At 57.6% G+C, this 23,444-nt stretch overlaps 1 protein-coding gene across 1 annotated transcript; it reads right to left on the minus strand.

The window, feature by feature from the left end:
- Window positions 1–3,106: 3,106 nt before the first annotated feature.
- On the minus strand, window positions 3,107–21,803 carry ANKMY1 (ankyrin repeat and MYND domain containing 1). The gene is made up of 7 exons (XM_026489264.4): window positions 21,635–21,803; window positions 18,989–19,172; window positions 16,047–16,190; window positions 10,913–11,385; window positions 8,966–9,182; window positions 8,594–8,758; window positions 3,107–4,744 (listed from the first exon to the last, which is right to left on the minus strand). The coding sequence occupies exons 1-7, from the start codon at window positions 21,790–21,792 to the stop codon at window positions 4,277–4,279; spliced, it is 1,809 nt and encodes a 602-aa protein (XP_026345049.3). The 5' UTR covers window positions 21,793–21,803; the 3' UTR covers window positions 3,107–4,276.
- Window positions 21,804–23,444: the final 1,641 nt, after the last annotated feature.

A 23,444-nucleotide genomic window follows, 5' to 3' on the forward strand; every position in this document is an offset into this window, starting at 1 on the left:
CCCATCCCACCTCGGCCCTGCACGCAAGGAGCCACACACGTGCGGACAGACGCAGGCTGGCTTGGGGCCCACAGAACAGTAATCAAGCTCGTGAGGGGCCGTGAAATGAAAGTGACATTCTGAACTGAGCAGACAGCACGGTGCGCGGAGAGGCCCCCCGGGGCCCACAGCAGCCCACCCCCACGGGGCAGGTCGGCGCACCTTGCCCGGCTTGTACACGTCGTCCTGGTCGGCGGCCGTGGCGTCCACGTCTGTGACGGCGTGGAGCAGCAGCTCCGTTATCCTGACGCCCTCCTCCCCGGGAAGGGCGGCTGCGATGTGCAGGGGTGTAAGGGCCCCCAGCTGCAGAGGCAACACAGGTAGGGGTGAGGGCCCGCTCCCAGCGAGCGGCACCCCCAAGGCCCCACCTCTCTCAGAAAGCCCACAATGCCGCATTCTCCCTGGCCCTGTCGTGACATCTGGGACCACGAGGCCTGCCCACACTGGACCACGGAGACGTGCACTTCAGTTCCTAAGGCGTTTCCATCCGCCAGGCCTACGGACAGCGAGCGGCCCTGTCTTCATTTTAGACCAACTGTCCCTACCTTCCTCGGAGAAAAGCCACTGCCCTTCCTTCCGGGCCCTCGTTCGGATGCCACAGCATGGATGGCCACGCGGCTCCCGACTCCGGTCCCTGCCTGGGCCGGTCCCTTCTCCACCCACAGCAGCCCCTGGCCATCTGTTGAGAGACTGGCAGGAGGACCATCTCCGTCTCCGGGAGCTGCTCAGTCTGTGCTGGCCCCACGGAGATGTGAGAGCCCGGCAAGGAGCGCGCAGCAGACCGGGGGCGAAGCGGAGGGCTGTGTGCTCCCCACAACCAGAAACCCCAAAGCAGCATCTCGGGGTAACAGCAGGTGCCCATGGAGAAAGGTCGGGAGGACGTCAGCCCACCGCGCACAGGCATTCTCTGGGCCTGCTCGTGTTATCCGCCCCAACATTCAAATAGAGCCAAACCGCGCCTGGAGAGAGGACCACGTGAGTGCCCAATGCCTGATCGGGAAGGAGAGAAGGGACAAATACGCGAATGGTAATCTGTGCCGAGTTTACGGGCTGCCACCTTAGCTTCGACCGTGGAGTCCCGTCAGTAAACTTAGAAGGTTATGAAACTATCCCGGTCTCCCACGGACATTCTACTCTCCTGTACTCAGGTTACCTCCATGCAGAGAAGGGGTGCATGGCCTGGCCAAGGGGCTGGCGAAGAGAGACCCACCTGTCGCTGAGCGAGGACAGCGAGCCGCAGCTGAAGCCAGAGGAACCTGCCCGTCCCGGCCACCCCCAGGGCACATGCACGCCTCCTGGCACAGCAAAGAGCCTGCGTTCTCACCGCCAGAGAAGAAACAACACTGCGAGGACATTTCAAACCAAGCGCTCTGACTTCTCGCCACTAATAAGCCCCCGTCAGCGCATCCCTCCCACCTCGCCAGACCCCCCCCCCCAGCCGCGCGTCCCACCTCAGCGGGGAGCTGGATGTCCGTCCTGGCTCGGTGCTCCAGCAGCAGCTTCACCCCGGCCACGTCCCCGGCCTTCACGGCGAAGAACAGGGCGTGCATGGGCACACGGCACAGGTTGGGGTCCGCGCCTCGGCGCAGCAGCAGCCCGATGGTCAGCCACCTGGTTCTGTGTCTGCAAGGGTCAGTGTGACACAGTCACGGGCCGGAGGACAGGCACAGGACCGCACCCGGGTCAGCAGTGGCGCTCCCCGGGAAAGAGGGAGCCTTCACAGCCCCTCAGCATCCGTTCCGAGACCTCCGGCCCCTGCCCCGCACCAGGGCAGCTCCCATCGCCACACCACCCTGAGCTGCCAGCCCAGCCCAGCTCGAGTCCAGCTGCAGCCCTGCCTGCTCCAGCCTTGCGTGGTTGCTCAGCCTTTCTGATGTCATCTGTGAGACGGGGCATGAGGTGGGGACCAGCCCTCCCTCCCAGCGTGGCCACGAGGTGACAACATAGAGCACCTAGTACACACAGGGCACGACACTGTACCCAGACATACACGCGCACACGACACACACATGCACACACATGTACACACTGCACGGACACACACATGATACACGCATACACACATGCACACACATACACACGCACATTCAACACACAGACACATACACAAGCACACACATACATGCACTGTGTACGCACATGCACACATGTAACACAATGCATACCACACACATACACACCATACACATGCACATTCAGCACACATACACACGTGCACACCCATATGCACGCACACACAACACACATAAACACACACACAGACATGCATACCATACACCGGCACATACATACATGCACCACATACACCCCAAACACATACACATACACATGGAACACACGTACACCTACGATACACTCACATGCACACCCATGGACGCCACATACCTGCATATATACACATAGCACACACATACACACGCCCCACACATGTACATATACACGGAACACATGCACACATAATACACATGTGTGCCATGCGCATACACATATGCACACAAGTACACATGCACATCCATGTGTGTGCACAATACGACACGTGCATATACAGCACACACTTACGCGCCATGAGTATCACGCACATGCATGTACCACACATACACGCACTACAAACACACCACACACACGTCCATGTGTGCACATGCGCACTGACACACACACGGCTTTTATGAGAAGCACAAAGCTGGCATCAGTGGGGAAGCTTTGCCAAGACCTGACCGGCCGGGACAGCAGCCCCACTGGGCGGGGAGGTCGAGGTGATGACAAGCCAAGCAGGCTGAAGAATGGCTAAGAGAGCAGTTAGACAGGGGGTCTGGCCCCTCCCATTGACCCCACCACCCACGCAGTGCCAGGTGGGGCGGGCAAGAAGGCCGTGGAGAGGCAGGGTCAGTCTAGAGCAGCGGTTCTCAAACGTCCTGCTATTGGGACCCCTCTCTACTCCTAACATCTTTCCAGGACCCCCAAGAGCTTTGTTTATGCAGGTTCCATCCATCCATGTCTACTACGTCACAATTAAAATGAGGAAAAAAAATTTAAATACTAATACATGTAAAAAGTAACAATAAACCCATTCCATATTAACAAAAACAATGTTTTTATGAAAAATGTATACTTGGCTACATCGGAATCCAGCACTGTGAGGGCTCCCAACCCTGCGTGAGTCTGAGACATCAGGACCTGGTCACGTGGGAAGACCCGAGCTCGCCCCGATGCTGACACACACCATTAGACAGTATGGGGGGGGTGCACGGGCTCCAAAATTCCAGTTTCCACTTGAGAGCTGAGATGCCATCGCTGGCAGCACACCCTGCCGGCTGTCCCGCTACAGCGTGAGGCTCAGTGTGTGCGCAAGGATGAGGGACCCCAGTGTGCCGGCTGGCCGCTCTGGCAAGTAAGAGTGCTGTCCCCCGGGGGCCACGCAGGCGCCCTTCGCAGCACACGCCGTCAGAGAAGCGCCTTCCCCGAGGTCTCCGTCCTACTGGTTTGGAGCAGACGTGCTTCGGCAACCCTCCCCCTCATCACCCAGAGTGGTGGAGAGGCACGGACTCGGGGTCAAGGTTTAACGGCCAAGTAGCCGCGACTGCGTCACCGAGCGCATTCTCCGGTGCGTGCGGCCCGGGGAAGACGCGGTGTGGGGGTCACACAGAAACGGCGGATGACGTCTGAGGGTTGTTATGAGAATCGTCTCCACCCAGACTCCCCGACAGGGTCCGGGACACCTGGGGGCACGCTTTGAGGGGGCAGGGGCGTCTCTGGGGGAGTGGGGGCAAGAGTATGTGAGCATGTGTGTAGGACAACCAGGCAGTTTGCGTGGGGAGTGAGGGGCAAGTGTGTGCGGATGAGTTGTGTGAGTGCATGTGGGAATATGTCTGACAGGCTGGGGGGGTGAGTGTGTGCAGGCAAGTGCGTGTGTGTGAGCATGTCCGTGGGTGTGTGCAGGTGTGTGTGTGTGTATGCGTGTGTGTGAGCACCTGCATGGTGCCCCCCACCCTGTAGCAGCCATGGCCCGCTCCCTGGATTCTCACTGCCACTCTCCCCCTGATGTCATAGCCGGGTCCCCAGCCTGGAGCCACACAGACACCCCTGGAGGCCGTGCACAGGACAGGCCCCGCGGCATCCCTGCAGGGTGGGGGCTATGGGACACACAGCTCCAGAAACACTCCCTGCGGGTGGCCAGGAAGTGAAGCTGGCCCACTGAGCATGAAGTTGCCCTCGGCCCCGACGCCCGCACCCCAGCAACCTACTCGATCATGGCCAGCGCCATCCTCCTCATGGTGCCCTTTCCCGAGCCGGGGGCGCTGAAGGAGGCCCGCAGCACACTGTGCGCCTGGGCACTCTTCTCCAGGAGCTGCCGGGACAGCGCGATGTCGTAGTTGTGCACACAGATGCCGGACTCGAAGTTCGTCTCTTGGCTGCCCAGTGTGTGCCCGTCCAGACTGCCTACCACGCCATCTAACCCCTTCTCCAGGTCGCTGACGCTGCCCCGCGGTGACTGAGTGTCCCACTTCTGAGGGGTGCTCCCCAGGTCGGGCGACTCCCGAGACAGCTGGGTGCCCACAGTGAGGCCGTCCTCCTCGCTGCCCGACACAATGGACTTCAGCTCCTGGCTGCCTGGGGTGGGCACCAATTCCTCTAAATAGGCAGACTCCTTGGCCACTTCAGGGAATGAGAAGGCGTGGTTGGGATTTACTGGCGTATTTGAAGCTTCCTTTGGAAAGTACCAAAAAAAAAAAGAAAGATCATTAGAAGAAAGAAGTCAGAGCGACAACCCCATTAAGCCAACTTCTTTAGCAAGGACCAGCACTCGCGGCGGACGGCGTTCTTCCAGACACCTAGGCTGATGACTATAAACCACTTCGCAAAAACCCAGGGAGGGAAGCAAACATCTCCAGGCATCGCATGGAAACCTGAGCCACCAGCCACGTGTGGCAACTGAGCTCTCGACATGAGGCCCGTCCAGATCCGGGCGCGTGAGAGCAAAGAAAGCAGAACATCTCCCTGTCCTTATACTGATTTTACACACAGAGATAATCAATTGTGGATACACATGGTTTAATAAAATATATCATCAAAATTAATTCCACCTGTTTTATCTCTTTTTAATGTCACTCCTAGAGACATTTTTTTTAAGATTTTATTTATTTACTTGAGAGATCACACAAGCAAGAGGAGAGGCAGATGGAGAAGCAGACTCCCTGCTGAGCAGGGAGCCACTGGGACTCGATCCCAGGACCCTGAGATCATGACCTGAGCTGAAGGCGGATGCATCACCGACTGAGCCCCCAGGCGCCCCAGCCCTAGACACATTTAAATGACAGGACTGGCAATGTGGCCCTGGGACCAGCAGCATCAGCATGGCCAAGAACGCAGATTCTTTTTTTTTTTTTTTAATTTTGAATTTTTATTATGTTATGTTACTCACCATACAGTACATCCTTAGTTTTTGATGTAATGTTCCATAATTCATTGTTTGCGTATAACACCCAGTGCACCATGCAATACGTGCCCTCCTTAATACCCATCACCAGTCTATCCCATTCCCCCACCCCCCTCCCCTCTGAAGCCCTCAGTTTGTTTCTCATAGTCCATAGTCTCTCAAGGTTCCTTCCCCCTTCTGATTACCCCCCCTTTCTTCTTCCCTTTCTTCTCCTACCGATCTTCCTACTTTTTATGTTCCATAAATGAGTGAAACCATATGATAGTTGTCTTTCTCTGCTTGACTTATTTCACTTAGCATTATCTCCTCCAGTGCTGTCCATGTTGTAGCAAATGTTGAGAACTCGTTCTTTCTGATAGCTGAGTAATATTCCATTGTATATATGGACCACATCTTCTTAATCCAGTCATCTGTTGGAGGGCATCTCGACTCCTTCCACAATTTAGCTATTGTGGACAATGCTGCTATGAACATTGGGGTGCATATGGCCCTTCTCTTCACTACGTCTGTATCTTTGGGGTAAACACCCAGTAGTGCAATGGCTGGATCATAGGGTAGCTCAATTTTTAACTTTTTAAGGGACCTCCACACTGCTTTCCAGAGTGGCTGTACCAGCTTGCATTCCCACCAACAATGTAGGAGGGATCCCCTTTCTCCACATCCTCTCCAGCATTTGTTGTTTCCTGCCTTGTCCATTTTTGCCAGAGTGCAGATTCTTGGGCCCCACCCCGACTCCTGAGGCAGAAACGCTGGGGGTGGGGGATACCTGGGTGGCTCAGTTAAGTGTCTGCCTTTGGCTCAGGTCATGATCTCAGGGTCCTGGGATCAAGTCCCACATTGGGCTCCCTGCTCAGCAGGGAGCCTGCTTCTCCCTCTGCCCCTCCCCGCTCATGCGTGCGCGCACACGTGCAGGCTCGCCCTCTCTCTCTCTCTGACAAATAAGTAAATCTTAAAAAAAAAAAAAAAAAGGAAAGGCTGGGGGAGGGGCCCAACTCTCTGTGACCCCCCCATAAGGGCTCAGATGGTAGACAGAGGAGGCGAGGTGGGCCCAGGGCCTTCTGTCGAGTGGCTGTGCTCACACTGTGTTTGGGCCCCCCCTACCGGTCCCCTCCCCCCTCATACCACTCTGCGGAGGTGCAGGCAGCGGTGGGGGGGGGGGGTGCTGCCCACACGGAGGCCCCTGGCAGCCCAGCTCCTCCTTCAACTCAGGAAAGAGCGGGGCACCGGTCACAGGCTGAAGGAGGGAAACCGGAATCTCGTGCGGCGTGTGAACTCTGGGTCGGATTCATTTGACTCCATTCTAAAGAGAGGTTGACGCGGGAACATGAGGAAACCGCCCCTGACGGGATCCCAGAGGACTCACTGACTTGCTGTTTAACTTTCCAGGTGAGATGCTGGCGTCTGTGGTGTGCTGAGGAGAGGGAAGGGTGTGTCTTTAGGGGTCGGCTCTGGGCCTGAAGCCCGCTGATGCAGAATTCGCCCTAACCCGAGCGCTGCGGAGGGCCCCGCGGGCGTGGGGACTTGCTGGGAGCGCCACCTGCTGGCAGCTGCTTGGAGGGGCTCCGCCCTGCGCCGCAGCCTTCCCCTATGTTGTGCACCTGCCGTGTGTTCCAGAATAAGAAATCCAAAAGAAAGGTAGAGGAGTGATTTTTACCAGTATTTGAAGTGTACAGATAACGCTTTCTGGGGCTCTCTCTGCCTTTACCAATAACGGATGAGGCTTCTTCCCCTACGGCCAGGGTCCCCCCAGAAGACTCTGTGGGCCTGGAGAGGCTGTGGGGACAAGGCTCCCAAAGAAGGAGTGACAGCACAGGGGCCAAAAGGATCACCTTTGTACTTGAAAGTTGTGGCTACTGTACGTTAACAACTTCTGGCCAAGGAGGAGAGTACTCGCAAACCAGACACGAATGAATGGTGCTAAAAGCAAATGGACCTTACAGCTGGCTCTCAAACCCTCCACCTTCCACTTCCTGCAGGCTCCTCAGCTCCCGCCTCCCTGGGAGACCTCTCCCTGCAGCCTGAACACAGGACCCACCCAGGGCAGCAGGACCCGGCGGGCTCTGGCCTCCCCCCTGCATGCACCTGCTCCCCTACCCCCCACCCCTGCCCTGAAATCTTCAGGAGCTGGTGTGGTCCCACCTCAGAGAACTGAAGGCAGGAGCCGAGGCCTGCCCCAGAGAAGCAGGGGTGGGGGACGCGTCTTGGTAACTGGGCAACTCTGCCCACCTCTTCTCAAGGAAGAAATTCAGGAGACAGGGATGAGGTGAGAGTAGAGTCCCACCAAGGGGACCTTTTCCAGCGCCATCCCCTCACCTGCCCAGGAGGGGCCCTGACCACGATGAAGGCCGCAGCCCCCATGGGAGGCTTGCTGGGTGGAGGTCAGTCCCAAGCCAGGCCGGCCCCACAGGGCTGACAGTTAGGGTCCAGGGTTGCCCAAGGGGTAGGAACACCCCCCCCACAGATGCAGCCCCTGCGGCTGGAGCTCAGGAGACAGGCCACCGAGGTTGCCCTGCACTGCAGGGAGCAGGGCCTCAGGCTCTGCCCGCCCGGCTGTGAGGCCCCGAGACTGCCTAGAACGTAGGCATCCCGGGGTGCCCCTGTGGCGGCGGCGTGGCTCAGAGGCTCCCGGATGGAGGAGATGCAGGACCACCATGTGACCCCGCAATCCCACGGCTGGGTGTGCACCCCAAACAACCCGAAGCAGGAGTTCACGCCAACGCTTGACCAGGGACTTCCGGGAAACAGTATTCACAGCAGGCAAAGGTGGCCTCACTCCCGAATCGCCAGCCTTCCCTCCCTCCCTCCGCGTCTCCTTCCCATGGGCCCACAGGAGGGGTCTCAGCCCAACTGCTGCTCATGTGGCTCGGACGGGACACACATCCCTTGGCGTTGCGGCGAGCGCTCAGGACGCTAAGCGGGCATGCCAGCTCCGCCCTGCCTCCTGCTGCCTGCCTGCGGGCCTTAGTGTCCCTTCGCCCCAGCCGAAGCCGATCTGCACGACGATGGAGAGGCCGGTGGACCACTGCCAGGGCAGATGGCAGGTGGATGGGGCGTGGGGGACAGCGGAGGGGGACCGGGTGCTGCAGACACCAGGCTAGGCCACGGGGCCGAGGGGCTGACCTGGGGCTTGGGCGCCGTCCTCTCGGCGATGTTGGGCTGGAAGCACCTGGACGGGTAGTAGAGAAGCAAGCACATGCTGAGCGCCGTGAGGCCCTCGTCTGTGAGCTTGTTCACATCGGCCCCGCTGTCCAGCAGAAGGTTGACAATGTTGTTGCGACAGTGAACCTGGAGGGAGGAAGACAGCCTTGTGAGGACAACGGGTGTGTGAGCGAGGCCCGCGCTAGCATCAACACGGAGACGGCGGCGTGGGAAGATCAACGCACCCCAGCTTCTCCACAATCTGACCCTGTGCATTGCACCGATGGGCTGGGAGGACAGAGGCCCTGCACAGGGGAGAGTCCACAGTCCCGGGTACCCTGCGTGGGGACTCACGGCGGCCGCAGCGAGTGCAGTGTAGCCCTTGGCATCGGCCACATCGGCACTGGCGAGGTCATCCCTGAGGATCCCGTGTATCCAGTCGTAGTTCCCTTCCCCGGCCCTCAGGATCATGCCCTTGGCCAGCCGCTCCTTGGGCCCACAACGGGCAAAGCCGCTCCGGTCACCCTCCAGGATGGCACCCATGTTCCAGTTGCTGTGGGCCTTCTTGTTCCTGGCAACACGGCGGGCTTCAGTGGGGTTAGGCCAGCTCTGGGCCCCCACGCTGGGCCCTCCCTCCCACACCCCTTCTCTTCATTCCTCACCCTGCCCTGCCCCAGGCGCTCTTCCTCCCCTTACAGTGCCCTGCTCAGGCACCCTGAGCCTCGGGGGCTGCAGCACTGACCAATCACAGTTAGCGTGGACACAGCCCCGTCGTGTGACCCACGGCCACGGATGCAGACACTCGAGCTTATCCTGCACCCTGCACACCCCTGACTCATCGTCCTTTCATGTGTGCTGGGAGAGGGGCTCTCAGGAGGGGCCCCGGGCGGGAAGGAGGCCAGGCACACCTGCGGGTCTGGCACTCAGCACCAAGCACTCCCATCCCACCTCTGCTCCTTCGCTCTTCTATTTGAGAAGATAACACGCAAGTCCCATGGCCCGTTGACCAGCACACACTTAAGCCTCCCGTGTACACATAAGCTCCTCCACAGTCAAGAATCTATGGATTTAAGGCAGCTTCTGTACCCAACAGTTATCAACAGTTACTGGCTCAGATGATGTCTGCACCGCGGATGGACAGATGGACGGGCAGGTGGGTGGGTGGAGGGGTGGGTGGCTGATGGGTGGGCGGATGGGAGGATGGATAAATGGGTGGCTGATGGGTGGGTGGAGGTGTGGGTGGGTAATGCGTGAGTAAAGGGGTGGGTGGCTGATGGGTGGGCGGATGGAAGGGTGGAGGGGTGGAGGGGTGGGCCGGTGGGTGGCTGGGTGGATGTGTGGGTGGGTGATGGGTGGGTGGACAGGTGGACGGGTGGATGGATGGATGGATGGACGGGTGGATGGATGGAGGGATGCACGAATGTATAAGCAGCCAGCCACTTGTGCTTACAAAACATGAATTCTAAAACAGTTTAGTGATATCAGAGGACAAAGTTTAGTAAACAAATGAAAATATTCTTGAAAACTTTAACTTAAAAAAAGTCAGTTTTCATCAGGTAGCAGCCAACATTTCCAGGGCTGGGGTGGGGAGGAAGGGGGGTCTTTGGGGACCAGCGGAGCAGCTCCATCTTTCCCAGACAGTTGGAGAAGCCAGAGGCTCCACCAGCCCCCAGCCCACGCCTACCCTGCTCTGCCACCCTTGGCTTTCGGGGCCGATCCGTACTCAGACATCAGGGTAACAGCAGTCCCTTCTCCTTGTGTGGACCTCGCGTAGATACCCGACCTACAGGACACCTGGTCACAGACATGACCCGCAGAGGCTGGGCTGCTAGCACCAGCCGGCATAGAGGAAACACACACAGGGTCCCAGAAGCAGGATTTGAACTCAGCCCCATCCACTCAGGAGCTGATCCTATTCCACATCCCCTCGTGAGGCTCTGCACTCTTCTAGGGACTAGCCCGGCTCCCTGCTCGTTCCCCCAAGAGCCGGTGAGCGGGATCCCACGTCCCGGTACTCTGTGCAAACGTGGATGGCCCCAGTACCTGCCTGCCCCCACCCCTGCAACTCGGGGAGCGTGTCCCAGCTCACAGGCCCGGCACGGCTTTCCCTCCCTCTCCACCGCCGGGCTGCCTCAGTCAAACAGGAGAAGCACATTCGCTTTAACCTGACAAATAACCCTGCAAGCTACTTAGGGTGGCCCCTCCTGGGGCCCAGCACTGAGCCAGGCCCGTCGGGGGTGGGGTGGGGGGGGCGCAGGCCTTCCAGGCACTGAGGTGAGGAAGAACGATGTGACAACTTACCTGTACTTGTAAGTTTGCTTCTGGATTTTGACCATCAAAGGGGTCTCGTTTTTTATAAACCAGGGTTCTCCATCCTCAACAAACGGAGGGATATCGTTAAGGAAGATCCGGGCATCTAACTCTTTGCGGAAAGAGCAGGTCATGGGCAGGTGGCTGTTGTCGGTCGAGTAAATGTACATTTGCGGAGGCAGCGTTAGGTCATCATCCAGAAGAAACCGCTTGTAGTCATAGAAAAAAGGGTCCTGCTCCTTGTTCAGGTCCCACTCCATCTTCTCGTCGCCTGAGAGGCTGATTCTGACAGGAGAGCGCGTGAGGAAGCCCGAGTACTCGGGGTAGTTGTGTATGGAGAAGCCGCTGGGGACCTCTGTGCACAGCTTGATCAGATGCTCCCGAAACCACAGCCCGACGTCCTGGCTGCCGTCGGGGTAGGTCTCAATGCCTGGCCCAAACCGCTGGTCTGCTTTGTACAGCCCCTGCAAAACAGAACTCACTGCAGCAAAAGAGAATTCAGCAGGGCCATATACTCTGCAACTGGTTTCTCAAAATCAGAAAATTAAACCTTCCTAAGAAATGTATTCATTCATTCAACAAACACTTGTGGAGGCTTAGTGTGCCCAACACGTTGGTGGAGAAAGGTGCTACGGGCCCGGGGTGGTCAGGGGTGGTCTTACTGGGAAAGTCAGGACACACTTGGGGGTCTCAAGGTAGAAGAGTGTCGGGGATACTGAGTGTGGGCTCATTTCAGGGAACCCCTTGCAGCACTAGGGGGCCCAGCCCAGGCACCCCAGCAGCATGTGGGGTGGAGAAGTTGGGCACTGGGTCAGAGAGACCCCAGCAGGCATGAACTGAGAAGGCGGGAGGAGGAGGGGGAGGGGGAGGAGGAGGGGCGGGAACCCAGCAGAGTGCAGAGATTCCTGGGCCTCTCTCGGTGCTCCCACTGGGTGGACTGGGTGCTGGGTGGACGATGTGTGGGGAGGGAAGGGCCAGGAGGGCCTTGAATGAAAGGCAATGCCAACCCCCCCAACAAGGAAACTTGGAGAAGGGCTCCTGCACAGGGCGCTCAGAGAGAGGCCCCGCTTCCCAGGAGGGCCGCATGCTCCCTGCGCGGGCACTGGAGGACATCTGGAGGTCACTGGGAGGACCAAGGAAACAGCCTGGGCAAAGCTGCGGAGGCCTGACACAGCGGGAGCATCCAGGTCACATCCAGGTCACTCCCAGGAGCTGTGCCCTCGTCTGCGTACTGGGCCGGGGCTGCTGTGTCAGAGCTCTCTGGCTGCAAGCCCCGGGGCCGGGCACTTGGGATGGAAGGCTCCGAGACTCACGACCCCACCCGCAAGAAGCTGCAGTCTAGAACAGGCCGCAGAAACTAAAAGAATGAGCAAAACACGCTGAGGATGATGTCATTGTGCAGTGGGGGGGCAGAGGTACTCCTGCAAGAATCTGCGCCCCAGCCACAGGGTACCACGTGCCAACGTGGTCTGTGAAAGTGGCTCGGTGGGGCAGTGTGCGTTCGACCTGGAAGCTCCCCAGTGGCACTGAGGTGGCATGAGCCATGAGAGCCACGGGCCACAGGGCAGGAAAAGGGGGTGCAGGGAGGCGGGCAGTCGGGAAAGCAGCTGCCGCAGGTCTATGAGGAGTCCAAAGGCACTCGTACCCCAAGGGCTGACCCAAGAGCTCCCCTTCCAGGAACCTATCATAAGGAAATAATCCCAGCATCATCGGAGGTGTGGTCACGTGTACATTCACAACAGTACCTATGGCAGCAAACTCTAATAACACTAATAACTACGGAACTAATAAAATATAATCCTAATAATGGTTATGTCTAGGATGTAACACGCCACAGGCTTAAACATTTGTCTCTGATACACATTTACTTTGTGACCAAGCAATGCCCTCGTAGGAATGAATGCTTCCCAAAGATCACCAAGAAAAGCACGGAATGATTAATGAGTGAGACCGTTACCACCGTGCCCTTTGGCACAATAAAGACCGGAGAAAAGCTCCCGTGTGGTCAGTCCTTCCCAACCAGCTTTAAGGACACGAGATGTCCAGGTGCTGGGAGACTGCAGGCAACCGACGAAAGCGCACAGAGACATGCCCGCCGCCTAAGCGGGGAGGGACGGGCAGGTGCACGGCTCCCGGTTGCACGTGCAAAGAAGATAAAGCTGTAGAAACAATCACCAATGACAGGAGAGGACGCCAGCGAGAAGAGAAGGGATGGATGCTGGACTCCTCTGGATGGACCCTGTTTGTTAGATTTGCCTTCAGAAAAATAACAGTTTCTTACATAATTATAAAACAAGGTTAAAGCAAGATTTTAAAAAATGAAATCCTAAAAAACGAAAGCAAAACAAGTAAGTGCAGCTCTAGACCCAGGTGGTGGATTAACTGCACAGAAAGGAACTATGTCCTGTGACTGGATTCGACATTCCCATGGGTAAGTCCCGGGGACAAAAGGAAGGCACAGGAGCCCTGAGTTGTTTTCAGGAGTCTTAGTGGGGGTCATGATGCTATGTTATTATTCTGAAACTGTCATACATATTTAATGAGGTAAAACAAGAAATGTGAACGGCTAGAAGCAAATATTTTTAAGACTAAGAGGAAAGATATGCAAATACAATAGCATGGCTGTTGAGTAAAAGCCCCGTTCTCCTAACCTGGATTTGGAGACGTCGGTATGAACCGGTGGTGTCTTTTCTCATTTAGAAAAAATACATATATTTTTTCTAGATCTGCAACTGAAAACACTAAATATGAAAACCAAACCAACACAGTAGTAATAAGCACCCAAGCTGTGGTTTCCGAACACCATGTCCCACCGTGGAACCAGGCCTGCCAGACAAGGTCGGTTCTGGGTCCAGCGCAGGACGCGTACGGATGAGCTGGGGACGACACCTCACAGCAAAGGCAAGAAAACCCCCAGAGCGTGCTGGAGTCGTGGCAGTTACAAGAGCCAGACCAAAGAGGCCCCCCTGACCAGAGTGCGCCCAGTGGGCATCGGAAAGCTTCCTGACTGCAATGTACACAGATAAACCAAATATATCAAAATCCATGAGTTTATAAAGATAAGAAAAAAACCACGAAGCTCCATGGATCACCGCTGAAGAACGTTAAACAGCAATCACGTCACGACTCTGACCATGGGCGAAGAAAGGAACACGATCCGGTGTCATTCTGCTTTTCCCTTTAAACTACCTCCAGGTAACCAAACAGCTGATGGGATGTTATAGATAAAAGAATTCTAGTTAATAAATGGAGGAGGAATCATAGATTTACAATGTCACTGTCCTGCACCCTCTCATGAAATAACGGTCATCGATATTCTCCAAAGTCAGGAGAAGTGAGGCGAGACCGCCATCATAACAGACGGGATGGGACTGCAGACCCCGGTCCCACTGACCAACCCTGACATCGCATGAAGAAAGACAACCAGACATGCGTCTCTGCATGTGGTTTTTGACAAAGATGCAAAGGCCAGCAGTGGAGAAATGACCGTCTTCTCAACTGATGGCACGGGAACAACTGGACACCCACAGGTGGGGGTGGGGGAGGGAAGGAGGATAAACCCTCGTTTCGTGAAATGCAAAAGTTACCTCAAAATGGATCACAGACCTAAATGTCAGCACTAAAACTGTAACACGTTGAAGAGAACACGGACGAAAATCTTGGTCACCTTGGGTTAAGCTAAGATTTTGTAACTGGGATATTAAAAAAAAAACAAGAATTAGGAAAGAAAAATTGATAAGCCTAAGAGTGGCTAAAATGAAAACAACAGACAACACCAAGTGCAGACAGAGATACGGAGCAAGGACAGCGTTCATATTTGAGGGGCTGAAAGGGAAGGTGGCTCAGCGACTTTGGAAAGCCACTTGGCGGTGTCCTATAGCGTTTACCGTACACCGGACATACGAGCAGCAGTCCCCTCCCAGGTATCTATCCAGAAGCAAAAATAGACATTCACGCATGTGAGGACTGGTAATCAAATGATCCTAGCAGTTTCATTCATAACAACCAAAACCTGGAAAGAACTCAAACGTGCAGCGCTCAGCGAATCAATAAAAACTCTGTCTCATGTCCGCTCGATGGAATACTGCTTCATAGTAAAAGAAACGAATTGCTGACATATGCAAATATGTCTGACTCTCCAAAGAATGAGGCCCTACACCAGAGGAATCAAACATGAAGGGCCACCTACGGCAGGGTCCCCCTGACCCGAAATGACAGGAAAGGGATAGCCGTGCTAACAAGCAGAGCAGGGTCATCGAGGGCTGGAGGGTGAGGCTGGAGATTGACTCGAATGAGCCTCGGGGGCTGCAGGGGACCGTGGGTGCTCACGAACGCACGTGTGCACAGGACACCATATATAAGCGTTTACAGCAGCTTGATTCATAACCAAGGCTGGAAACTAGCCAAGCATCTGTCCGCTGGCAGGGGCGGCCGTGGCGGAGCCAGGTGCCGCCCAAGGGCTCAGCTCTGAGGAAGGAACACGGGCTCACTGCAACGCAGAGGGACCTCCAACGCATTTTGCTAAGTGAAAGGTCTACATGCTGTATTTGTTAACAGGACATTCTTGCAGAGGCAAGTTACAGGCCAAAGGACGGGCCAAGGGCTGGGGTGGGAGGGGAGACCCAAGGGGCATGGGCGCTGGGGGGATGGAACAGTCCTGTGCCGATGGCAGCACCGGCCACACAGCTGTGCGCTTGAGAAACCGTATATACACTAAAGGGGGTGGGTTTTACTGTGAGGAAATAAAAGGAGAAAAGGTATCTGATCTGCAAGTTTCAAGACAATATATGTGGAATAAGCCAGTTTATGTACAAAAAATGAAACATTATGGTGCATTTACAGTTGACTCTACAGGACACGCAGGCCTACTCTGGAAAATGGGATCCGGAAGACGCCTGTCTTCTCGCTTGTGTCGTCCTCTTCTCGTGAGCCTTATTATTGTGTCTTATTACTGGTACTGTCTTAATCTTCAAAAATAAGAAAGCTACCATTGGTTACACAAATAAAATTCCCCAGAACCTAAATATCCTTTTATCCAGTGGCCTGGACACACAGGACCCCACCCCTCCCCTGCACAAAGGGCACTTCCGCCCCTCCCCTGCACGCCGGGCGGCCCCGCCCTCACCTGGAAGAGCCTGGCCTTCTGGTACAGGGTGCCGTAGCCTTCTCGGTAGCTCAGATAAAACATGCCTGTGAAACTGGAGCCATCGGGCCACAGGTAGGTGCCCAGCCCGTGGCGGTGGTCGCGGTAAAACTGCCCGCGGTAAGACTGTGGAGAGAGCCCAGGGAGGGGCGTGCCTGAGCAGCTGCTCCTCACGGCCCCCCAGAGCCTTCCAGGAAACCCGCCCCCCAAGTGGAGCCAGCACGCCAGGCTGGCAGTAGAGCGGACCGGGGCCGTGCTAGCCCCCACAGGATGTCTGGCCACAGGCCCCCTTCAAGTTGGGGTGCAAAGCGTGTCTGTTAGAGACAGTCACCTACGTGACACCGAGCAGGTGCCAGGCGCTCAGCACCCCAGGGGCCACCATCGCTCTGGCCTGCCCTCGCTCAGGTGGGGGAGTCTGGACAGGTGTTTGTACGGCCATGACTGGGTTTGGGTGGGAGCCGTCTCCACTCAGGGGCTCTGTCGGACCCGGGCTCAGCTCCATCCTGCCTGGGTTCACAAGCAGCAGGCTGGCCCAGGCACTGGGGGGGCCATCAGCCTCCTGCTCCCCTGTGTGACCCCAGGGGCGGGCTGTTGTCCCTGGCTGGACACGCTGGTGTGGCTTTGATTTAGAACGCCTCCATACGGAGCCACAGGTGCAGGCCTCTGTCTGCTCTTGTCCCAAGCCCCACAGATGTTAGGGGCAGGTCTGTCCCAGCCTGCCCCTCTACTGGGGCCTCAAGAGGGAAAAAAGAATAGGATGCCCATTCTGAGCACTTTCCAACCACCAGACTGGACTCCGGTATGGCTGGCAGCCTCTTTCCGCACCAGGAGCACCAGCAATGCTCACAGACCACTCTGGAGGAATGGGATGGCGACTGTTGCCTGCTTAGGGTCCCTTTTCTTTCCTCTCGTAAGGGAGAGGACTCCCCATGTGGTTGGTGGTGGACTGACCCCAGCCCCCAGGCACACAGTACCAAGCCTGGCCAACCCAGGACTCCTGACCCCCCAGCCCCAGCCTTGACTTGGGTTTGGCCACAGGACATATGTGCAAGCCAGACCAGTGCCCCGCTTGGGCCTTTCCTCTCTTCCAGGAGTCTGTGATGCAGCTCCCATGGGCTTGCCAGATGGTGGAGGGTCAGTCTGGACCCCACATGGAGATGGGGAGAGAGTGGGCCCAACAGGGTCATTGGAATCCCTGGATCCAGCCCAGCCTAGGGCCACATGACCCCAGTCTCACCTGGGCTGAAGGTGGGCCCAGTAATGGTTCCTGAGGAGCTGGTCCAGCGCAAGGACACTCAATGAGCAGAGAGTCACTGGGCTGGGACTGCCCATCTTCCGCCAGCACCCATCTCATTTGCATGGTTTGGTGGGACAAATCAGAGTTCACCCAACTTTAAAAAAACCTTAACTTACAAACTGTGTAGAACTGCAGGGGGGACATTTACCTCTCTGGTTACTCAGGTGTGTTTGCATGGGGGGGATTTCTGTCCACTCCCTGGGAGAGAGCACCAGAGGGACCTTGTCCATCGTTGGTTCCATCCCTCCCCAGCCCTCCGCACAGACCGGGAGCCTCATCTCACCAGCCGGAGCGGACATGCTGGGTCCGGTTCTCTGGACACAGTTAACGTGTTTAAGGTCACTGCTCGTGAGTGGCATGCCCTCTCGTCCCCCTGGCCTCTCCAGTTCGCAAGCTGTCCTGGCTGGACCAGCGTCTGCTCAGTGGACCCGAGGTCCCTGCCCAGCAGTAATGAAGCTGGGGCTCCACCACGACAGCCCCCCAGCTGCGGTCTCCCTTCACGGGGAGAACCTGGGCTCTGCAGGACAGCACACCAGAACCTCCCAGAGCCATGAACGAGGCTGCGGGACACCACAGCGATGCGGAAGGAGAGAAACTGGCTGAGGACTAAAACAACGAATGCCCCACAGGACTCGGGGCTTAGTCCCTGACGTCATGTGACTCGCATTCGTCAGCGCACACGCTTCAGCCCCAGCCATCCTGGCCTCCGTCCTGGTCACAGGAGGTCTGGAGGGTCCTCTGAGCTTGGTGTGCATTCCAGGCAAAGGACCCGGCCTGAGCCAGGACCCCACCAGTCCACTGCCCCTAGAGCTACTGAATCAAAATCCCCTAAAGGGACATCTTCCCACCTCACACTAGTACCCATGCTCTGACAGTCGCCCACTGGAAGAGCAGGCAGCCACACCCGGGGTGTCTGTCACGGTCCTGCCCCAGGCCACGGCTGCTCCACCCTCCCAGAGGCCCCGGGGGGGAGCAGCTTCCGCAGCCGGTCCGCCGGGTCTCCTCTGGGGTCCGGGACGCGGCCTGCTGTGCGGACTCTAGAGCGTGCTTTCAACTGATTGTTAATAAGCTCCTTTCCTTCTGTTTACCCTTAAATACAAGGCCATTTCACCAACATAAACACAGCTTGATACAGTAATTTGTGATCTTAAAACAGTTGCCCAGAGTAAGAATGTATCTCTACTCACGCTTCCCAACCTTGGACCTGGGACGCCCAGGCCAACTGCGGACGCGACCCTGGAAGTCTGCGAGAATGTTTCTCTCCAGACATTTCTCAAGTAGGAGGGACATTAGCCTAGCACCTTCCTGCTGGGGATCTGCACGTTCAGCTCACATCCCTCTTAGAAGACGAGAGACCAGGGCTGCCTGGGGGGCTCAGTGGGTTGAGCGTCCGACTCGACCTCAGCTCAGGTCGTGATCTCGGGGTTGTGAGATGCAGCCCCATGTCAGGCTCTGCGCTGGGCATGGAGCCTGCTTAAGACTCTCTCTCTCCCTCCCTCTGCCCCTCCACTCCCCTCCCTCTCTCCATCCAGAAAGAAAGAAAGAAAGAAAGAAAGAGAGGGAGAGGAGAGACAGCGGTGGCTGGCTGAGCCTGGCCAGGAGGGAAGGAGCAGTGGGAGCCGGTTACCTCGCCCGTGGGCCAAGAGAATTCACCATGCCCCAGCTTCATGTCCAGCCCGAAGTCCCCTCGGTACACACAGCCGTCCTGCCACTCCTGCACACCCTGGACCAGCTGGATGTAGGCCTCCTTCAGGTCCTGCTCCCCGGAGGGACCCTCGGACTCCTCCTCCTCCGGGGCCTCTGGGATGTCCCTAAGGAGGTGAAGAGCAGGGGAGGGAGGACCCACACTCGCACCGGCCTGAGGGGTGACGGTGCAGAGAACCACATGCCATCTCAGTTCTTCCTCCCAACAACCCCCCCAGGGCAGTTGCTGCTGCTACCCCCTTTCTGCAGAGAGGGAAACTGAGGCACAGTGGTGCAGTGATGGCCCAAGTCACACAGGAAGTGTGTAACCCTGTGTCTGTCTCCTGTGGCTAAACGGCTGCCAGTGCCCTGGAGTCAAGACCAGCTCTACTACCTGGAAGCTGATGGTTGCCCCCCCTGCAGCTGTGTGCGGGGCAAGCCGTGTGTCCTCCACCGGCCCAGAGTGCCCCTGGCAGGGGCTTCTCTTGGGAGCCGGCAGCCTGGCCCACAGCTGGGCAGGAGGTGGACACTCAGCAGACACGCATGGACCAATGAATGGTCTAAAGGAGGAGAGGGAGCTTTGGTTCAAGAAGAGCAGCAAGCTGACCAGTAAGACAGACCGATGGAAGGCCACACGGATGGCTGGGTGCACAGCAAGGGGCAGAGAATGGGCACCAAGGTGAGTTTGCTTCTTTTCGGCTCTATCTGAAAGTACAAATCCTGACTTAAAAGGGGACCTACTCCTACCCCCACCCCATCACACACACACGGTCCCTCTCTCTGCCTCCCTCTCAAGTCAAAAGGGTTCTCTGGGGATGCTGCATCTTGGTGTCTCTGGTCTACTGACCTGTGCCACTGTCAGGTGGACAGTCTAGCTGGGCTCCTCAAAGCACAGAAACCTCCAGACTTTGAGCCCCTCCCAGCCAGGCCTCCCATGCCAGCCGTGAGCCACAGAGGCTTAACAAAGCATTGCCCAGAGAAGAAGGGACGCAAAATCTCCTGTGAACACAAGAGTCTCCATTTGCCATGTCATGCGTCTGCAGGAAGAAGCCAGGAAAAGTGGACACCCACATGCAACAGTGATAAAATCTGGGGGCTGATTCAGTTTGTTTTTCTTTGCTTACCTGTGATTACGGGCTGAGTGTGTCCCCACCCTCCCCCCCAAACACAACCCTATACCGGAGCCCAAATCCCAGCACCCCACCATGTGACTGTACATGGAGACAGGGTCTTCACAGAGGTGACCAAGTTAGAGCCTCATCCGATGGGACTACTGTCCTTGGCCAAGGGGAAGTGTGGACACAAAGAAACCCACAAAGAGAAGGTGATGTGTAGACACAAGGAGAAGACAGTCATTTACAAGCCAAGGAGAGTGGCCTAGGGCAGAGTCCCCCTCACACCCCCAGAAGAAACCACGCAGCCCACACCTTGACCCTGGACTTGCCGCCTGCCCACTGAAAGACAACACCTTCCTCTTGTTCAGGCCACTCAAGCCTGTGGCCGCCTGTCGCAGCCCTAGTACATTCATACAGCACTTATCTTCCCACTTGGCTGCATGGCACAAATCCTACTTAATTAAACCAAAAGGAACAAACGGAAATTTCCCTGCAGGCACCGTTCCCAGTGAAGGCCAGCTTCCTACTTCACAGATGGACCTTCTCACTGTGCCTTCGTGTTACGGACAGAGAAAGCTGTAGCTTCTTCCTCTTCTTATAAGGGCACTAATCTTATCAGGGGCCCCACAACCTCATCTAAATCTACTCCCCAAAAGCCCCATCTCCAGGGCTGGGTGTGCAGGTGTGTGGAGGACAGTCGATGCATGGAGGGGTGTGCTGGCCAGGGGAGAGCAGGGTGGCCTGACAACCGGGGTGTCAGGCTGGAGCCTGGGGACTGGCAGGGGCCAGCGGGAGCGGGAGCAGCTGCAGGCAGAGCGGAGCTTCTAGGACCCCAGCCCCTTCCTCCACCCGGAATGCACCCCCAGCTCAGAGGATCCTCCAGACCTCCTGTGACCAGGACAGAGGCCAGGATGGCTGGGGCTGAAGCGTGTGCTGAGCTGCTATTGATGAATGCGAGTCACCAGGACATTGGGGGTGAGGGCTTTAACATGCATCCTGGGAGTGGGGAAGGGGGGAGACACAGTCCAGTCCATAACAGGGACAAATACAATAGGGTTACAGGGTGGATTTCACAACATGCCAAGGTAAGGTTCTGAGGGCAGCCCCCGCCCAAAGTAGACCTGAGATGTGTCACCTCTCAAGGTTATCACTCTGAAGGAGCTGTACCAACTTGGGGATGCCATGGTGTAAAGCAGATGTTCCTAAGGCCATGAGGAGGCCACACGGAATGGCGGAGTGGGCGAGCTAGGAGTGTGCGGACACCAGGCAGGGGGCTCCAGTTACCCAGTTTGTAATTTTCCTCAGTGGTTGCTGATACAACCTTGAGGTTTTCCTTTCTCTCCAGAGACACGTTTTTGAGGGGCAAAATAACTTTGAGTGGTTTTTTAACACCTGTCCCAATGCTGGATCCCAGCTAAGTGGCCCCCAGGGTCAGGCTGGGACGCCCCTGTGGGAACCCACACCCGACCCCGCACCTTTTACTAAAGAGCATCTTCATTGCCCTGGAGCTCTCCGGGGTCCCCAGGTCCTGGGCGGCAGCAGCAGGCTCGCCGCCCCTCCCCACCAGCTGATATTCATAGAGGTCGGCATCTGGGAGTTCATAATAGGAGGCTGAGTTATAACTGTTTTCCATGCCGCTCGTCTCCGAACCTGGAAGCAAAGCCAGGGACCCGCATTCACCCTCAGAGCTCCTGGCGGGCGCCCAGGAACAGGCCCACAGCCCCATCCACCTCAGAGAAACAAAGCCCCCCCCCCCCCCGCGTCGACGCCCCTATTCTATTGGAAACTGCCAGAGAAACCTTTGCCAGGGCCCCGAGGGGGTCCCCGTCCCTCCCGTGGGGCGGAAACCACGTAAAGGGCGGTTGGAGCCACCCTCCCACGACCTCTTAGGGCCCTGTGTTGGGGTCAGTATTAAGCCTGCTAATGGCCCAAGAGGGGCCACGAACAGCAGGTGTCCCCTCCCGCACGGGCCTCTCTGAAGCCAGCCCGCGAGGGTGGACAGACAAGTGCGGGGACACGGCCCTCACCCGACCTCACACTCACAGCCTCTCAAACCCGCCGGGTCCCAGATTTCCTGCCCGCCCCGGCTCGGGAGGACAGAGGGCCAGGCCCAGGGGGCGTCGGGTCCCACGGCACAGGCCGCCCTCGCCGCCCTGCAGAGCTCCGGGACACGCCCCTTCCCAGCTGCCCGCTCTCCCGCCGGGATTCCGACCGCACCCCGGCCGCACCAAGTCTCGGAGAGCTCGCACCCACCGCTCCCGGCCCGCCCAGAGCGGCGGCCAACAGAGCAGCCCGGCTCAGCGCCGGGAGCCCAGAGCGTCGGGTTTCCCTGGAGACCCGCCCGCCGCCCACGTGCACGCTGCCGCTCGCGGCCTCCGCCAATCCCCGCGCCCGGCCCCGCCCACGGGCGTCCTCGGCCGAACGCGGGGCGCCCCTCTGTGACCTCACTAGGCCCCCGGCGCGTGCGCGCCCGCCGAGCCCCCCCCACCACACGCCTCTGCGGGAGCCGGCGGGCGGGTCTCCACCGCGGACACCGACGTCCACGTCCAGCAGAGGACGGGGAGCCAGCTGTGGGCCAAGGCTCCCCGGGGGGAGCGCTAAATGCTCCAACGCCCCCGTGAAGAGAGCACGGGGACTGTGCCCGTGAGACACCGGAGGAAACCGAGGCGCAGTGAGGTTAACTTGTCCACCGCCACGTGCCAGCACGCCGTGGAGTCAAGATCTGATCGAGCTCTGCCGGACTCAAAACCCCGTTTTTGTCGGTTCCGTCCAAGTCCGTGGCAGGCACGGAGCGGGAGCTCCTGCTCCGGTGCGGGGACAAGGCGACCTAGGGGCTCCAGGTCACGGAGACAGGAAGGATGAGCAGTGTGGACCGAGGCGTCACTGGGGAAGACTGCGGAGAGAGGGGTCCTGCATGGGTTTCAGAGGATGCGCAGGAGCTCTCCGAACGAAGAGAGCGCAAGGCGCCGTGCAGAGAACCGGACTAGGGTGCGCAGAGGCACAGCGCAGTGTGGCAAACAACTCAAGGGCCGTCTGCTTCTGAAGCCATTGGAGCCTCTGGGACAGAGGCAGGGCTCCCTGCACGCGCAGGGCCGGGGGTCTTCAGCCTAGGCTGCCCTCCAGAGCAAGGGGAAAGGGATAAGCAAAGCCCCTGCCCAGTCCCTCCCCCAGTGGCTAGATTCTGGCTAGGGTTCTGGGGTGCTTCCTCCAGCCCTCTATCTCCCAATTCCCTTCTCTTCTCCCTTCGTACCCGCCTTGGTCCCTGGATCCTCTCTCTCTTTACCT

This window comes from Ursus arctos, unplaced genomic scaffold, assembly GCF_023065955.2.
Source record: "Ursus arctos isolate Adak ecotype North America unplaced genomic scaffold, UrsArc2.0 scaffold_1, whole genome shotgun sequence".
NCBI classification, from domain to species: domain Eukaryota; kingdom Metazoa; phylum Chordata; class Mammalia; order Carnivora; family Ursidae; genus Ursus; species Ursus arctos.

Coding starts and splice junctions, on each gene's coding strand:
- ANKMY1 (XM_026489264.4), bottom strand. CDS start 21,792: ATGGAAAACAGTTATAACTCAGCCTCCTATTATGAACTCCCAGATGCC. Junction 16,191..18,988: donor TCTCTTGGCCCACGGGCGAG/GTAACCGGCTCC, acceptor CTCTCTCCACAG/TCTTACCGCGGGCAGTTTTA. Junction 9,183..10,912: donor AAGCAAACTTACAAGTACAG/GTAAGTTGTCAC, acceptor CCGTGTTGCCAG/GAACAAGAAGGCCCACAGCA.